A 16,469-nucleotide genomic window follows, 5' to 3' on the forward strand; every position below is an offset into this window, starting at 1 on the left:
AGCCAATGAATTCTTTTTATTGCTCTTTTTTTTTCTAATGCTTGAACTCAATTAACATTTTTGCCCAAGGCTGGAGCTCTACCACTTGAATCACACCCCTACTTCCATCTTTCTGCTGGTTACTTAGAGATAAGAACCTCATAGACTTGGGGCTGGGAATGTGGCCTAGTGGGAGAATGGTTGCCTAGCATGCATGAAGCCCTAGGTTCGATTCCTAAGCACCACATATACAGAAAAAGTTGGAAGTGGCACTGTGACTCAAGTAGTAGAGTGCTAGCATTGAGCAAAAAGAAGCCAGGGACAGCATTTAAGCCCTGAGTACAAGTCCCAGGAATGGCCAAAAAAAAAAAAGAATCTCATGAACTTTCTTGTCTAGGTTGTCTTTGAACCACAATCTTCAGAACTGAGCCTCCTGAATAGCAACGATTCCAGGCATGAGGCACTGGAACCTGATAATGTCCTCCTTATGCTCCTGAAAAGCTATTTTGTGAGACTGGAGCTTCCCAACTGTCGACCCTGCACCTCACCACAGGATTCCTAGGAGAGGGGTCTGTGACCCTGTGACTCAGGTGGAAGGACTAAGGGAGGGGCACATGGTGGTCTCAAACTTGCGACCCTGCTGCCTCAGCCTCCTGAGTGCTAGGACTATAGCCGTATTCAGCTAGGCTACTTCTGAGACACTCAACTGCAAGTTGACCCTCAGGATGGAACCTGCAGCCACCAAGACCCCAGTGCTGCTCCAGCCCTCTGAGAGACAACTTCTGGGATGCAGGAGAGTCACTATGCCTTGTACCTGTTGTGAGCTGAGATGATGGAGTGGCAGCAGGAGCAATGTGGGAATGTGAGCAGGATTGAAGTGTGAGCTAGGCTAATCACAAGAATTACAAAACACACAGTTTTTGCTAGGTTCCCAGGATTCCTGAAAGAAAGAGAATGAGCTAACACAACAAGGCAAGGAGATGAGAGCTAGCAGACTCCCTTGGCTTTATTTAAAGAGATCTTCGGGGCTGGGAATGTGGCCTAGTGGTAGAATGTTTGCCTAGCATACGTGAAGCCCTGGGTTCAATTCCTCCCCACCACGTATATAGAAAAAGCCAGAAGTGGCACTGTGGCTCAAGTGGTATAGTGCTATGTTCAGGCTCTGAGTTCAAGCCCCAGGACGAGAGAGAGGGGGAGAGAGGGAGAGAGGGAGAGAGGGAGAAAGAGTGAGAGAAGGAGAGATCTTCATCTTCCTGCAGCTGAAAGGAAGACTGTGTTGAAATCTGAGAACCCAATATTTAACCATAAAGTGTCAGGGTCCACAAGGGAAGGGGTAAGGCCCTGTGTGGTCCTGTTTTTCACTACCATAAAAAGCACTTGGATAACGAACTTACAAAGAGGAAGGGTTTGTTCTGGCTCAGTTTTGGAGGCTCCAGTCTGTGATCTGTTGACCTGGGAGGTGGCCTGGGCATCAGTGTCCCCCTGAGGACAAAGCCCCGGTGACCTGAAGACCTCCCTCTCAAGGTTCCACCCTCTCTCCCAGTAGTGATGGGGGAAGGAGGACTCTAGGATTTTGGCTCTCAAGCCTGCCACTTGGGGTGTGTACATTTGTGCATTTGTGCCTGAACCCTTAGGTCCCCCATGGGAGAGTCTTGGGCCAGTCACCAAAGCACTACCCACCAAAGCATGGCAGAAAAGAGCAATGCCTGGCTGGGGATATGGCCTAGGGCAAGAGTGCTTGCCTCACATACATGAGGCCCTGGGTTCAATTCCCCAGCACCACATATACAGAAAATGGCCAGAAGTGGCGCTGTGGCTCAAGTGGCAGAGTGCTAGCCTTGAGCAAAAAGAAGCCAGGGACAGTGCTCAGGCCCTGAGTCCAAGCCCAAGGACTGGCCAAAAATAGAAAAGAAAAGAGCAATGCCTGAGTGCCCTCTGCCAGGCCAAAACCCTCTTCTCCAACTTATTGCCAAAGCAGTGTCTGGGGCAAAGCTAGCATGGTATGAACAAAGAAAAGCAGGTCCTGGCAGAGCTGAAGGGCCTAACAAATAGAACTTTGTTGGGGGTTTTTTTGTCTTTTTTTTTGTTGTTGTTGTTTTTGTTTTTTGTTTTTTGGCCAGTCCTGGGGCTTGGACTCAGGGCCTGAGCACTGCCCCTGGCTTCTTTTTGCTCAAGGCTAGCACTCTGCCACTTGAGCCACAGCGCCACTTCTAGCCGTTTTCTGTATATGTGGTGCTGGGGAATTGAACCCAGGGCCTCATATATACGAGGCAAGCACTCTTGCCACTAGGCCATATCCCCAGCCCCAGGCCTGACAAATAGGACAGGAAGAGACGACCTCCTGTGGCTGAGGACTGAGGCCACAGGCCAGGTCACATGATCAGAGCTGGGGAGGAGAGGGCTTACGCAAGATGGCCGCTCTCCTGTGCTTTGGGACAGACTTTGTGGAATCCACCTTACTATGTATGTCCCCTGGGAAGTTGCTTCATGCTTACACAGCATGGCAACTAACTGCCATGGGGTGGGGATGGTGACCCACTCAGAGACACAGTGGGCAAGGGTGGTGGTCCCAACCGCATCCCCACCCCCGGATCACTTACTGGACCATAAAGGTGTGTGCTGGATTCGTTACAGCTGTCCTCACTGTGCCTGATGGAGCAAGGGCTCACCGGGCTCACAATAGCAGAGCGTTCATCCCACGCGTGCCTGGCCTGTTCACGTGGGGAGCACACCATGGCAGCAGGACTCTGTGGAGGGGGAACTTCCTCACCTCACAGTAAGCAGGAAGTCAGTCAGACAGACAGAAAGCCAGCAGGGAAAAGATACCCCCAAGGGCCCACCCCAGTGACCCACCTCCCCCCACCTTCTGAAGATTCTGGAACCTCCTAACAGAGCAACCAGCATGGAGGGAGCAAGAATTCAATGCATCATCCCTTGAGAACATCTCATACTCATGCCATTAACTAACATCAACTTTACCAACTGGGAGGAGAAGCACAGAAGCTTTCGATTTCTTTGAAATGGAGACTCCAACTCACAATCCTTCTTTCTCACAATCCTTCTTTCTCGGCCTCCCAAGTGCTGGAATTACAGGCTTGTGCCACAACGCTCTACTTAGAAGCTGAATCTTCACTGAGGCCAATCAACCCATCCACCAACACATAATAGGTGGCTACTAGTACAGTGAATGTGGGTTGTTTCTTTTGTTGTTGTTTTTGCCAGTCCTGGGGCTTGAACTCAGGGCCTGAGCACTGTCCCTGGCATCCTTGTGCTCAAGGCTAGCACTCTACCACTTGAGCCACAGTGTTACTTCTGGCCACTTTCTGTCTATGTGGTACTAAAGAATCAAATCCAGGGCTTCATGCATGCTAGGCAAGCACCACTAAGCCACTTTCCCAGCCCCTCACCACTATTTATGTGCATCATATTCACCTGGAGGCCACTGTCGTGAGCAATATTCTTTTCATATCCACATTTTCTGAATTAATGTAATAACAATAACCTCAAAAAAATCAGTTTTGTCAGCTGTACATCATCAAGTATTCCTGATTCTACCTGGTCTTCGTGGCCATTGGCAATCTGAAGTTCTCTTACCCTGATTTCAGTTTCTAATGTTATTTTCAGTTCACTGGTAACACTTCACACAGGCTACAGAAAGGCAAAGAAAGGGCTAAAGTCACGTGGGCTTCAATGGTGCCTTACTGATGGCAGAATATCGAGCCGTGTGTTTCAATGAGATGCTAACAAAGGAACTCATGGACAGAGCTGTTCAGACACTGTGTCATAAGACCTGGAGCTTGGACAGAGCATTGCCAAGGCTGGGAGCTTGGACAGGGCATGGCCAACACTCAGAACTGGCTCATAATGTACAGGTCAGGTGGCTTCATGTGACGCTTCTGGCCCAATAACTGGAATGGATAACTAGCTGGATTGTTCTGAGCTGAAGTTCTGGGACTGAATTAATTCTGAGACAGACACACTGAATGGCCTGATGACAAGTCTGTGGTGCTGCTGCACCCCAGTGTTAGGTGTCCTCTTCTGTAAGAGCCAGGTACCATAGGCCTGTGCTGCACCTCATAGGGAAGGGGTGGGAAGTGGTGATGAAATATGTTCAGGAGTCTGGAATTACCTCAGGGAGGCTGGAACTTGCCTGCTCCTCCTGTTCATGTCCTGTTCTCAGACTTGTGAGGCATCTCAGGGATTGGTTTTGGATATTTCTCTGCCTCCATTTGGTGACCTCATCCATTCTCAGAACTAGCAAGTCTCCAGTCTGCATCGTTAGATCAATGTATTTGTGTTAGGCTGTACAGTCAGGAGAAATAATGGACCAGAGACCTTGTACTCCAGGCAGAGGGGGTGAGGGCATGCCCTGAGGCGCCCCATCTTTGCCCTCAACAAGAATGGCGCAAGCGGAATCCACTGGACCACGTGACACGGACAGGGCCTTCCCCGCCCCGTAGGCAGCTGAAAGGCGGGAACTGGCGGGGCTGGGTGGGGGCGCGGGAGGCAGCGGCGAGGTCACGTGACGGGGAAAGGCCCCGCCCCTCCTCGCGGGCCGCTGAAAGGTGGCGGCGGCGGCGGCCTTAGAGCAGCGGCATCGCGGCAACATGTGGCGGTCCCTGCCCGCGCTCTGGGCCGCGCTGGCGCCGCTGCTCTGCGGCTGCGCGCTGGCGCTGCGCGGGGGGCTGCTGTACCCCCGGGAGAGCCCCTCTCGGGAGCGCAAGGACCTCGGCGGCCTCTGGAGCTTCCGTGCCGATCTCTCCGACTGCCGGTGCCGGGGCTTCGAGGAGCAGTGGTACCGGCGTCCGCTGCGGGAGGTGCGGGACCCGCGTGCTGCGGGGCCGGGCGGGAGCCCGGCGGGGAGGGCGAAGGCCAGCCTGGCCGCGGGGGCGCGCGCTGTCCGAGGCCGGGCCCCGGGCCGGGCTATGCGGAACAGCTCTCAGTAACGGGCTGGGAGCCCGGCCTGCCTGGCCGTGGGGACCCGCAGACCCGGCCCGGCCCGTCGCCGCTGCACGGGAGGGGCCCTGGGTCCCCACAGTCGCGGGGATGGAGCGTGGCACCCGGCCGCTGGCGCCTTCCAAGCTTCCCCTCCGGGAAAGTTCCGGCACCGGGCCGGGTACGGGCCTACTGGACACGCAGGCCTGCCCACCCCAGATCCCCCTTTTTTGTTGTACTTGACTACCCAGCACTCAACAGAGGAGGAAGTGAGTGATCTGTTTCAGCCGAGGAGCACCTGCCCCTCTGGCCTCCCTTCTGGGGGCACTCAGTCATCTGCCTCTTAGTCAGAGCCCCTGCTTCCTGACTCTGGCTGGGAGGCCTTCCTGTGTGCCACCCTCTCCATCGAGGTCTTGTCCCCACAGGAAGTACTCTTCACTTCCACAAGCTGCTGGTTTGCTTGCTGTCTTCAGCAAGCTTTCCATTCCCTTCATGTGCCAGAGCCAAGGCTGGACACGAGGTGTAGCTTGCAGTACAGTGGCTTAGGTTCCTAGGACATGTGGCTCTGACCTGGCTCTTCCCTCTGCAGTCAGGTCCCACTCTGGACATGCCAGTCCCCTCCAGCTTCAATGACGTGGGCCAGGATGGGCAGCTGCGGTAACTTCATTGGCTGGGTGTGGTACGAACGGGAGGTGACCCTACCCCAGCGGTGGACTCAAGATCTAAGCATAAGAGTGGTGCTGAGGATTGGCAGCGCTCACTACTATGCCATCGTGGTCAGTATGGGAGCCGCAGCCAATGGGGAGACAAGCGTGGCTGTCCTGCATGCCCTGGCCTGCCAAGCAGTGGGGACCCACAGGCCCTGCCCTGCAGGTGTATCTTCCCCTGTGCTGGTGAGGCAGGTGGCAGCCTTCAGGGCCCCCTCTTCACAACCTGTCCCCACATCTCTGTGTCTGCAGTGGGTGAATGGGGTCCACGTGACAGAGCATGAAGGAGGCCACCTCCCCTTTGAGGCTGACATCAGCAAGCTGGTCCATAGTGGGCCCCAGGACTCCTGTCGAATTACCATCGCCATCAACAACACACTCACCCCCCACACCCTGCCGCCAGGGACCATCCGCTACCCAAATGATGCCTCCAAGTGAGCGGCCCCGCCCCATGCCCAGCCCAGTGGGCTGCCTTCCAGGGACATGGTGGTCCCAGTCCAGGCCTTGAATGTAGGTAGACCAGGGAGACATGGTCTCAGAAAGCACCTAGGCCAGACAGCTCACCCTTGTCCTCCCCCCCCCTCCCCCCAGGTATCCCAAGGGTTACTTTGTCCAGGACATAAACTTCGACTTCTTCAACTACGCGGGGCTGCATCGGCCGGTGCTCCTTTATACCACACCCACTGCTTACATTGACGACATCACCGTCAACACTGATGTGGACCAGGACACTGGTGAGGGCTCCTGGCAGGGTCTGTGCTCAACTGAGCCCCTCTTGAGCTCCCTGCTGGGAAAGACCCCTCTGGAAAATGGTTCTCTGCATCTCTCAGCCCTCATAGACCCCTAGAAGCTGAACTTCAGACCCTCTGAGCTGGCACCATTTTAGGGGGTCACTGGTGAAGCAATGAGGCCCAGGGAGAAATGGCCGTCTCACCTGATGACACACCCCAGGGGACCAGCCCTGTTTTGGCAGTGGCTTCCCCTTCCTCCCCCCTCTGCTGTGTCTACTGGGGCTCCTGGGGGCTGTAACCACAGCACTGTCCACAGTGCAGTGGACAGTGGATGCAGGCCACATCCCTCCCTCAGTGCTGGTCCTGCCTTTTCCTAGGGCTGGTGAGTTACCAGATATCTGTCCTGGGAAGCGAACACTTTGAGTTGGAAGTGCGACTTCTGGATGAAGACGGCAAAGTTGTGGGCCAGGGGTCAGGGGCCCAGGGCCTGCTGCTGGTGCCTGCTGCCCACCTCTGGTGGCCATACCTGATGCATGAGCACCCTGCCTACCTCTACTCACTAGAGGTAATGGTGGTTTAGGACTGGAGTTTAGGAAGTCTGTATGCATGTGTGCATGTGTCCAGCCCTGGGGCTTGATCTCAGAGCCTGGTCACTACCTCTTGATCCACAGCTTGACTTCTAACCTTTTGGTGATTCATTGGATTTAAGAATCACAAGGACTTTACTGTCTGGGCTGGCTTTGAACTGCAGTCCTCAGATCTCAGCCTCCTGAATAGCTAGGATTGTAGGCCTGAGCCGGTGGTGCCTGTCAAGGTCCTTTTTGCCCCCTACATCTAGAGTCTTTGCTTTGACAGGCACTCAGGCTGAGATTGGCATAGTTTTCTGTGCTTTATGACTTTGTTCAATACCCGGGAGGTCTAGCTTTGTAGAGAAGGCCCCAGGGGAGGGCTGGGCATGTATTTCCCGGTTTAAGGCAGAGCCTCTAATTTCTGGACTTATGCTCGTAGGTACATAGGATACTCTTCTTTTATACACATGGCATACTCTGCTTGTAGGCACTGGGCACACTGTGGGCATTGGGCACTCTGCTTGTAGATACTCAGGATACCCTGCTTGTAGGCACTGGGCACACTCCTTGCAGGCACAAGGCACTCTAGGTACACAGGCACACTCCGCTGGGAGGCAAGCAGGTGGGTTGTGCCACACACAGGCCTTTCAAGCTGGGCGGGGGAGGCTGGGGCCAGGAACACAAGGCCAGCCAAGCTAGCACACCAAGTTCCTGTTCTGGTGGGCTTCCTGCTGAAGGGTGGCACAGGCTCTGCTCCGTCTCATGGCTGGTGCCCTGGCTCTCTGGCCCTGGCAGGTGCGGATGACCTCTCAGGCTGCACATGGGTCCGTGTCTGACTTCTACACGCTCCCCGTGGGGATCCGCACGGTCCGTGTCACACACAACCAGTTCCTCATCAACGGGCAGCCTTTCTACTTCCACGGGGTCAACAAACATGAGGATTCAGACGTGAGCAGTGGCTCTGTGCCTACCTGTTGCAGTTCTGGGCACTGACCTCTCTGTCCTCCTTCCTGGTGTCCTGTGGTCCTGAGGGTGGTACATTTGAGCAAGCTGTGGGGGGGGGGGCAGAGTGCCTACGGGGTGACTGGCAGGGCCCCATGCTGGGGGTGGCTAGGGGAGCAAGAGGATGAGGCTCACTCTGCGCTGCCATTTCTAGATCCGAGGGAAGGGCTTTGATTGGCCACTGCTGGTGAAAGACTTCAACCTGCTTCGCTGGCTGGGGGCCAACTCGTTCCGCACCAGCCACTACCCCTATGCAGAGGAGGTGATGCAGCTGTGCGACCGCTATGGGATCGTGGTCATCGATGAGTGCCCCGGCGTGGGCATCGTGCTGCCGTAAGTGCCCGCCACCCCTGTGCCCACCACCCCGCCAGTCCCCGGGTCCGCAGACAGTGATCACAGTTTCCCTCCCTCCCCGCTGCAGCGAGAGCTTCGGGAACGAGTCTCTGCAGCACCACCTGGAGGTGATGGAGGAGCTGGTGCGCCGGGACAAGAACCACCCAGCTGTGGTGATGTGGTCTGTGGCCAACGAGCCGTCTTCCTCCCTGAAGCCGGCTGGCTATTACTTCAAGTGAGCGCCCTGCCCTGCCGCTCCCGGAAGAGCCAGACTTGCCCCGAACACACAGCCCCAGAGGCAGACAGGCCAGGCACCAGTGCTGTGTCCTCAGCTGCCGCCCTGCCCTCCTAGTACCTGGTTATCCCCTGGGCTCAGATGCCTTCAGGGCTGGCCCTGCCACCTGCCATTTTGCTCTCTGCTAGTGTCTCTGCACCCACTGCTCAGGCAGTAGTCACCCAGCTGTGTGCGCACCACTCAACATCCAGCACTCAACATCTACCTGCTAATTATTCATTAGACGAATGAACCTCCCATCCTGGCCCATGTGCACCTGAAGTCCTGTATTCAAGGGCTCTGTCAGAGGTTCAGAACACACTCCGGACAGGGTCCAGCTGAGGCCCTCAGCCCCGTGAGGGAGGCCTTGCTCCTGGACAGGTGACAGTGTGGGTTTTAGGGAATATAGCCTTAGACTAGAGGGACACCTCACCTTCTCCAAAGCACACCCGATGGCCTCCTGTGTAATCCCAGCTATTTGAGAGGCAGAGAGGGCAAAACAATTAAACACCATCCCAGTCAACAAACCAGGCATGGTGGCATATGCCTGTCGACCCAGCTACACAGCCCAGTAGAATTTCAGTTTAGGCTGGCCTGGGAAAAATCTCTAGGCTGTACCCCAAACAACAAAAGTGAAAAGGATGAGGGCATGGTGCAAGTGTTAGGAATGTTCTTGAGTTCAACCTCCAGTGCCACCAATAAAACAACAAGAAAACCACCCTTGGAGGTTGGGAGAACAATGACCTGTTTTTGTTTTTGTCTTGTATTGCCAGTCCTGGGGCTTGAACTCAGGATATGGGCACAGTCCCTGAGCTTCTTTGGCTCAAGGCTAGCACTCTACCACTTGAGCTACAGCACCACTTCTGGCTTTTCGTGTGTTATGGTACTGAGGAATCAAACCCAGGGCTTCATGCATGCTAGGCAACATCCTCCCACTAAGCCACATTCCCAGCCCCTTGACCTGCTTTTTGTTGAGGGAAATGCAGAGAGAGACCAAGAGCACTTTCCAGACTGACTGCCATGTCTTCTGCCCTCCACGGACAGGACGCTGATCGCCCACACCAAAGCCCTGGATCCTTCTCGGCCAGTGACCTTCGTGACCAACTCCAACTATACATCAGACCGCGGGGTGAGCTGGGTCTCCACACTGCCTCTCCTCGCCCTCTTAGTCCTTCAAAGCTGTTCTGGTACTTGCCTCTTTTCTGAATCCAAGGAGACTGGGCAGATGAGGAGGCAGGCTGAGGGTGGTATGCTTTCTGTTTGGACTCCATGTGGTTTGTACCTCTGATTTTTATCAATTTGATAAGCTTATGAAATGTGAAAGGTTGAAGGTAGCCCGGGGTTTCTGTTGAGGCATTCCTGAAGAAGGTGTGTGAAAGCCCATGTCTCTGGCTTCTGATGTCCTAGGTGCAGGGCTGGACTGAGTTTTCAATGGCCACTGCCTGTGCATGCTGTCCACAGGGTGGAGAATGGAGGGTGGCCGCAGCCTACCTGTTCCTCTGGGCCCCAGCCCACTCTGTCTTTGGCGTGCTGGCCCACAGGCACAGAACTTGGTGGGGGCTGCCGTGGACTGCACCGGGTGGTGCTGTAGATGTGAGAGCAAGAGAAGGCTCAGCCCTGGGGAGCCAAGGGGGTGAGGAGAGGAATCTCAGGCCAACAGTGGAACAGCCGTCAACTAGGGAGCCATCGTTTCAGCACGGGTAGAGGAGCTGGTTCTTGCTTAGTCCTTTCATTCCTTCCCCCTCCGGAGAAGCATGAGGTGGGCTGGGACCCACTTGGTGTCTGAGCGGCGACATGTCTCACCCTGGACTTCCATGTGGGCTGGGACTCTGCTGGGCACGCAGGATGGGTCTCAGGGCTGCCACTACTAACCTGGTTGGGTTAGTCTGGAGTATGTCTGCCTGAGCCTCCTGCCAGACAGCTTTTCCAGGCCGGTCTGAGGCCTTTCTGTCCTGCTTCACCCTACCCGCTGGGTCCTGGGCAAATCTTCAGCTGCTCCGTGGCCCCAGCGCTGCCTTGTGTGCAAGGTGAATCCTCCTGAGTGGTAGAGGTGTGCTTATACATGCAAAGCCCAGCTCCACCACCAGTGCCTGAAGGAAAAAGGAAAAAACCTGGCAAGGAGAGCTGCAGCTCAGAGACAGGGTGGGAGGGAGCTCCTGGCAGAGAGCAGCCGGATCCGCTGTACCGGGTCCGCTGTACTGGGGCCACAGGATCCCGTGTGCCTGCAGCCAGCCTGCGCACCCTAGCCTCCATAGTGCCACTCATTCACTCTGGTAGGCTGCGTGGCTCTGCCCGCGAGCCCTGGGCTGTGTGCTGTCCCCAGGCTCCATACGTGGATGTGATCTGCGTGAACAGCTACTTCTCATGGTATCACGACTTCGGGCACCTGGAGGTCATCCAGCCACAGTTGCAGACCCAGTTTCAGAGCTGGCACGAGACTCACCAGAAGCCCATCATCCAGAGCGAGTACGGGGCGGAGACCATCCCGGGCTTCCACCAGGTGCGTGCTGTCATGCCAGCCACTCTGCCCTGGCTGTGGGGACAGGGCCGTCACCCTGCCAGCCCTCTCCACCCCCTGCTGCCCAGATGCAGGCTTTCCCTGTGCCTGCATGGTCCTTGAGTCCTGCCTTAAAGGCAGCTCAGGAACTAGAACAAGACATGGCTTGATCGTGCAGTTCTCAAATAGTGGTTTAGACTTTCTCACTGGGGGATCAAAGTTGGCAAGATTTGGTTGTCTCCTGACTGAAACGCCAAGACTTGTACCTCCAGAAAGTTCTCATAAGGTAGACACTCAGACTGTGTCCCACCAACACCTTGAGCACCATCCGTGGCATGGGTCTCCAGATGTGGCCTTGGGCTGTCACCTGTCACTTGGCTGCCTGCGGCCCTATCCCAGACCTCTGCTGACTCCGGGCTCCTCCCTCATTTCACTGGCAGTTTGTACTCTAGGGTGTAAGTCTGAGCCAGTGACGCCTTGCTTCCTTGTTTCTCACTTCATTGCCAGTGCTGCCACAAGCAGGTATGAGTTAATTGGTGAGCACGGAAGTAGCAGCTCTGTAACCACACCAGCTGCAGGCTGAGTAGCTAGGTACGCTCAGGTGAGTTGAGTTTAGCTCTCATATTATGCCCAGCAGCTGCTTGAAGCTTGAAGCCCAGTGTAGTTTAACGTGGAGCCCTGCCTGGCACGCCTGTGGCGCTGGATTTAATCCTCAGCAGCACCACCCCATGTGAAACAAAAAGGCAGGACAGCACAGTGGCGCATGCCCCGGCAATAAGCTCATGAGGCCTGTCTCGCATCTTTGACAAACAGTGACCACAGTGCGATGGCATATTCCTGTCATCTTGGCAGGGAGGTGTACACCCAGGATTGTAATCCAGCTGGTCTATTTGAAATGAAACCAGAAGGGCAGAATGCTGGCCTAGCAAATAAAGGCCCAAGTTCAAATCCTAGTGCTGCTTCCCAAAGCAGAACCTTAGGGCAAATTCTGACACGGTGGCTCATGCTTATAATCCCAGCTAAGACAGGAGTTTGAAGTCAACCTGGGGTATGTAGCTAGATTCTCCAAAAACAACCAGCCTGGGTGGCTCATGCCTATCATCCTAGCTTCTCAGGAGGTTGAGATCTGAGGATCGCAGTTCAAAGCCAGCCCGGGCAGGAAAGGCCATGAGACTCTTAATCTGCAGTTAACCACCAGAAAACGAAGTGGTGCTGTGGCTCACATGGTAGAGCGCTAGCCTTGAGCTGAAGAGCTCGGGGACAGTGCTCAGACCCAGAGTTCAAGTCCCACAACTGATCCAAAAAAAAAAAGTCTGTGAGACTCTTGTACCCAGTTAACCACCAAAAAGCTGGAAGTGGAGCTGTGGCTCAAGTGGTAGAGAGCACTAGCCTTGATTGAAAAAGCTCAGTGCCCAAGTCCTGAATTCAAGCTCTAGGAACAGCACAAAAAAGAACAACAAAAAATCCCAAAGCCAAACAAATAAAATACAATTTCAGTGTGATTTAAGACTAGCTAGGATTAGGAAAAATAAATATCAAATTAGGATAAAAAAAAAATCTCTCCTTGCACTTTGGGCGACACTGGATCTGGCTGTGGGCACTCCAGCACCTACAAGCCCCGCAGCCTGTGGAGGGGATGAACCTGTGTTTTTATCTAATGTTTACTGAAACCCTCTTCTTGAACCCAGGACCCCCCACTGATGTTCAGTGAGGAGTACCAGAACAGCCTGTTGCAGCAGTATCATTTGGTTTTGGACCAGAAACGCAAAGAGTATGTGGTCGGAGAGCTCATCTGGAATTTTGCTGACTTCATGACTAACCAGTGTAAGTGGCTGCTTGGCTCATGCAATAAACTATTTCTGAATTTTTTCAGTTCTGGGCACTTGGAGTACTGGAAACAAATGGAGAGTGCTGGTTTAATCAATGTAGGCTATACAGTATTTCCTAGGAAAATTAAATTGTCTTTCCCAACAACAAAGCTATTTTGTGCTTATCATTTTTTGGTTAAAAGCAATTGGAACCTGGTGCTAGTGGCTCATGTCTGTAAACCTAACTACTCAGGAAGCTGAGATCTGAGGTTTGTGGTTCAAAGCCAGCCAGGGCAGGAAAATCCATGAGACTCTTATCTCCAATAAAATCCACCCAAAAGTCAGAAGTGGAGCTGTGGTTCAGGTGGTATAGAGCTAGCTTTGAGCAAAAAAGCTCAAGGGCAGCACCCAGGCCCTGAGTTTAAGTCCCAGGACTGACTCATACACACGTGTGCCAGTGGCTCAGACCTATAATCCTAGCTACTGAGGAGACAGAGATCTGAGGATCCTGGTTCACAGCCATCCCAGACAAACAAATCTTATCTCTGGTTAGCCAACAAAAGGCCAGAAGTGGAGATGTGGCTCACATGGTAGAGCTTTCAGGGAAGAAGCTAAGTGACAGTGCAAGACCCTGAGCCCAAGCCCCAGTAGGAGCACAAACACAGAAAAGGCAAGTGGAGCTGGGTATGGTCGTGCATGCCTGTAATCCCAGCTACTTAGGAGGTAGAGGTAGGAAGATCACAGATTCAAAGTTAACCTAGGCAAAACCAAAACTTGGAGGTGTAGTTCAAGAGGTTCAAGCACTTACCGTTTTGTTTTGTTTTAGCCAGTTGTGGAGCTTGAACTCAGGGCCTGGGCACTCTCCCTGGCTTCTTTGTGCTCAAGGCTAGCACTCTACCACTTGAGCCATAGTGCCACTTCCAGCTTTTTCCATATATGTGGTACTGAGGAATCGAACCAGGGCTTCACGTATACAAGGCGAGCACTCTACCACTAGGCCATATTCCCAGCCCTTGTCATTTTAATTAATGAACCAAACAAATCCAGAAAAATCTTTTTGGCCTTTGAGGCAGGGTCTCGTTTTGTAGCCCACACTGGTCTCAGACTTGCAGTTCTGCTTCTGCTTCCTGAGCACCGAGTCTTCCACATGAGGCAGAAGCGGTGAGCACAGCAGCCACGGAAACCTGGGCTTGTCACGTGCCCATTATCCCAGAGAAGGGCCCTAAGCTTGGGAAGAGGAAGGGAATGACTGGTTGTAAGCAGCCCTGCAGGTGAGTCTGAAGCACCTTGGAGGTGAGCATGTTTAAAGGCTTTGGAGAACTCAGGAGTGGTGAGGTTGGGCCACCTCAGCCACATTCCTGCGTGTTTCCCGCTCTTGTGCAGCTCTAGGCAGCCTGGGGAGAGGACCCAGGAGCGGTGGAGATGGTGCTGTCTTGTTCATGAGGCCAGATGGTTAACCAGAAAATAGAAGGGAAAGGAGATAATGGGCCGACAGGACAGGGTGAGGAGAGATGGAGAGTGGGTGGGACACAGAGCTCCACTGTGCTGTGCTTGGCAGCCAGCAACCATGACCTTGGCTTGTACCCAGCCTCTCCACTCTAAGGCTGGCCTTTCGCCTCTGTTTGGTGAAGTACTTGGCAGTGCTAGGTATTCACTGCTGTCTTTTTTGTTGTTGGAAGTGGTGGTCCTGGGGCTTGAACTAGGACCTAGGTGCTGTCAGAGAGCTTCTTTTTGCTCAAGCCTAGCACTCTACCACTCAAGCTACAGCCCATTTCCAGCTTTTTCTGTGATTAATTGGAGATAAGAGTCTCATGGACTTCCCTGATTGGGCTGGCTTTGAACCATGACGATCCTCAGATCTCAGCCTCCTGTGTAGCTAGGCTTATAGGTGTGAGCCACCAGCACCCAGCTTTTTTTTTTTTTTTTTTTTGCTTTTTTTTTAAAGTGGGGTCTTGCTATGCTGGCCAGGCCAGCTCAAACTCCTGGGCTCAAGCAGTTCTGCCTCCTCCTCCCAAATAGCTGGGACTACAGGCACGTACCACCATAGCTGTCTAAAAATTATTGAAGTGAGGCATCAGTACCTCCAATAAACCACCAGGAAAAAAAAAGTAACTTTGTGGCACCAAGTGGTAGAGCGCTAGCCTTGAGTGGATAAAGCTTAGGGGCAGAACTCAGGCCCTGAGTGCAGGCTGTATGACTGAAAAAAATAAAATAAATTGTCGAAAGCCTTCTTTCCCACTGGGCTGTTGGATTCTCATCAGAGGACGGAGAGAAATTCTGTCCAGAGTGTAGCCTTGATAGGCTATCTGCCAGGCTTTTCCAGCCCTGGCAGGGGCATTCCAGTGATCTGCAGAGGGAGCCGAGTGGGAGGTCAGCACTGAAGGGCATCAAGTCCACCAGAGCCCACAAGGGCAGCTCTGACTGGCCACACACATGTGCCCACAAGGAGCTATGTCTTGAAAGGGGCTCAAGCCTTTCCAAGAGTAACTTGTTCGTTTATCAGATTGAGTCAACGGGAAATAATGCTGTGTTGTTACAGTATGAATTGTGCTTATTATATTATGAGTCTTTACTTTGAAAGGGAAAAAATGAAACCATTTTGAATCCTTTTTGCTCCTAGGAGACCAGGAATGACCACAGGAGGATGGGTGGTGTTTCTATAAATACTGACCCAGGAGGTGTCCCTGCACACACCTTCAACCCTGAGAGCGCCCTGATCGCTCCCCTGTGCCTCCAGGCAGGCCCAGGAGAAGCCATGGGAAATGCCTTTGTCCTGTTTTCCAGCACCCACCAGAGCACTAGGAAACAGAAAGGGGATCTTCACTCGCCAGAGACAGCCCAAAAATGCGGCCTTCCTTTTGCGAGACCGATACTGGAAACTTGCCAATGAAACCAGGTACCACCACTCAGCGCCCACGTTACAGTATTTTGGAATCAGACCGTTTACTTTTTAAAGCCAGAATGGCCTCTCTACGGAAGACACCCCAGCCCCATCATCCCCAGTGAAGGGGCAGGACAGCGTCCACCCCACTGCCCACCCATCCAGCACTGCCTCCTGACTATTCTCTGCTGCAGACACCTCTGGTCGGGACTTGCAGTGATGCTAGGGGGGCACACAAGGCTTTTCCGGTATGGAATAAAGAGTGAGTATGCCTTAAACAGGGTGCCTTGTCCTGTTGGAAAGCTCATGAAACCATTTTTGTACCTCAGCTTATTTTCAGAGTCTTAACAGTGTACAGACCTTGAGAAGTGGCTGCTCTCCACCTCCAGACCAAGAGCCACCCCCACTGTCTTTACACCAGGCCAGCCCCCACTTGGTGAGAGGAGACTCACTGCCCCAGAAGGTTCCACATGCACCAAGCATGCGTGTGTGCCCACACACAGTCTGAAATGCACATGGTTTGTGAGAAAGGACCAACTCAGTACATCTACAGTGATGAGATTACAGCATCATCCTCTGAAGGTTCTTAGGAATCTAAGGGCTTCATGTGAGCTTTTCTTAAAATGTTAACCTTTAGTGTAAGAAGGAGAGCAGCAGACTTCCACAGGAAACATCTACGTTTATTTTATAGCAAAAAAGTATGTGCAACAAATAAACATTCTTACATATTTACATTTGTTTTTATTTACCAGT

General features: G+C 53.4%; 1 protein-coding gene across 1 annotated transcript; it reads left to right on the forward strand.

Annotated features, from left to right (window-relative positions):
* Positions 1 to 4,535: 4,535 nt before the first annotated feature.
* On the forward strand, positions 4,536 to 15,994 carry Gusb (glucuronidase beta). The gene is given in 13 exon segments (XM_048329437.1): positions 4,536 to 4,796; positions 5,504 to 5,572; positions 5,574 to 5,690; positions 5,874 to 6,055; positions 6,213 to 6,355; positions 6,730 to 6,917; positions 7,717 to 7,869; positions 8,078 to 8,256; positions 8,345 to 8,491; positions 9,575 to 9,659; positions 10,854 to 11,030; positions 12,716 to 12,851; positions 15,620 to 15,994. Coding segments are annotated over 13 exon segments (1,956 nt in total). The 5' UTR covers positions 4,536 to 4,586; the 3' UTR covers positions 15,790 to 15,994.
* The last annotated feature ends 475 nt before the right edge of the window (positions 15,995 to 16,469 follow it).

Source organism: Perognathus longimembris, chromosome 1 (genome assembly GCF_023159225.1).
Source record: "Perognathus longimembris pacificus isolate PPM17 chromosome 1, ASM2315922v1, whole genome shotgun sequence".
In the NCBI taxonomy this organism is placed as follows: Eukaryota; Metazoa; Chordata; class Mammalia; order Rodentia; family Heteromyidae; genus Perognathus; species Perognathus longimembris.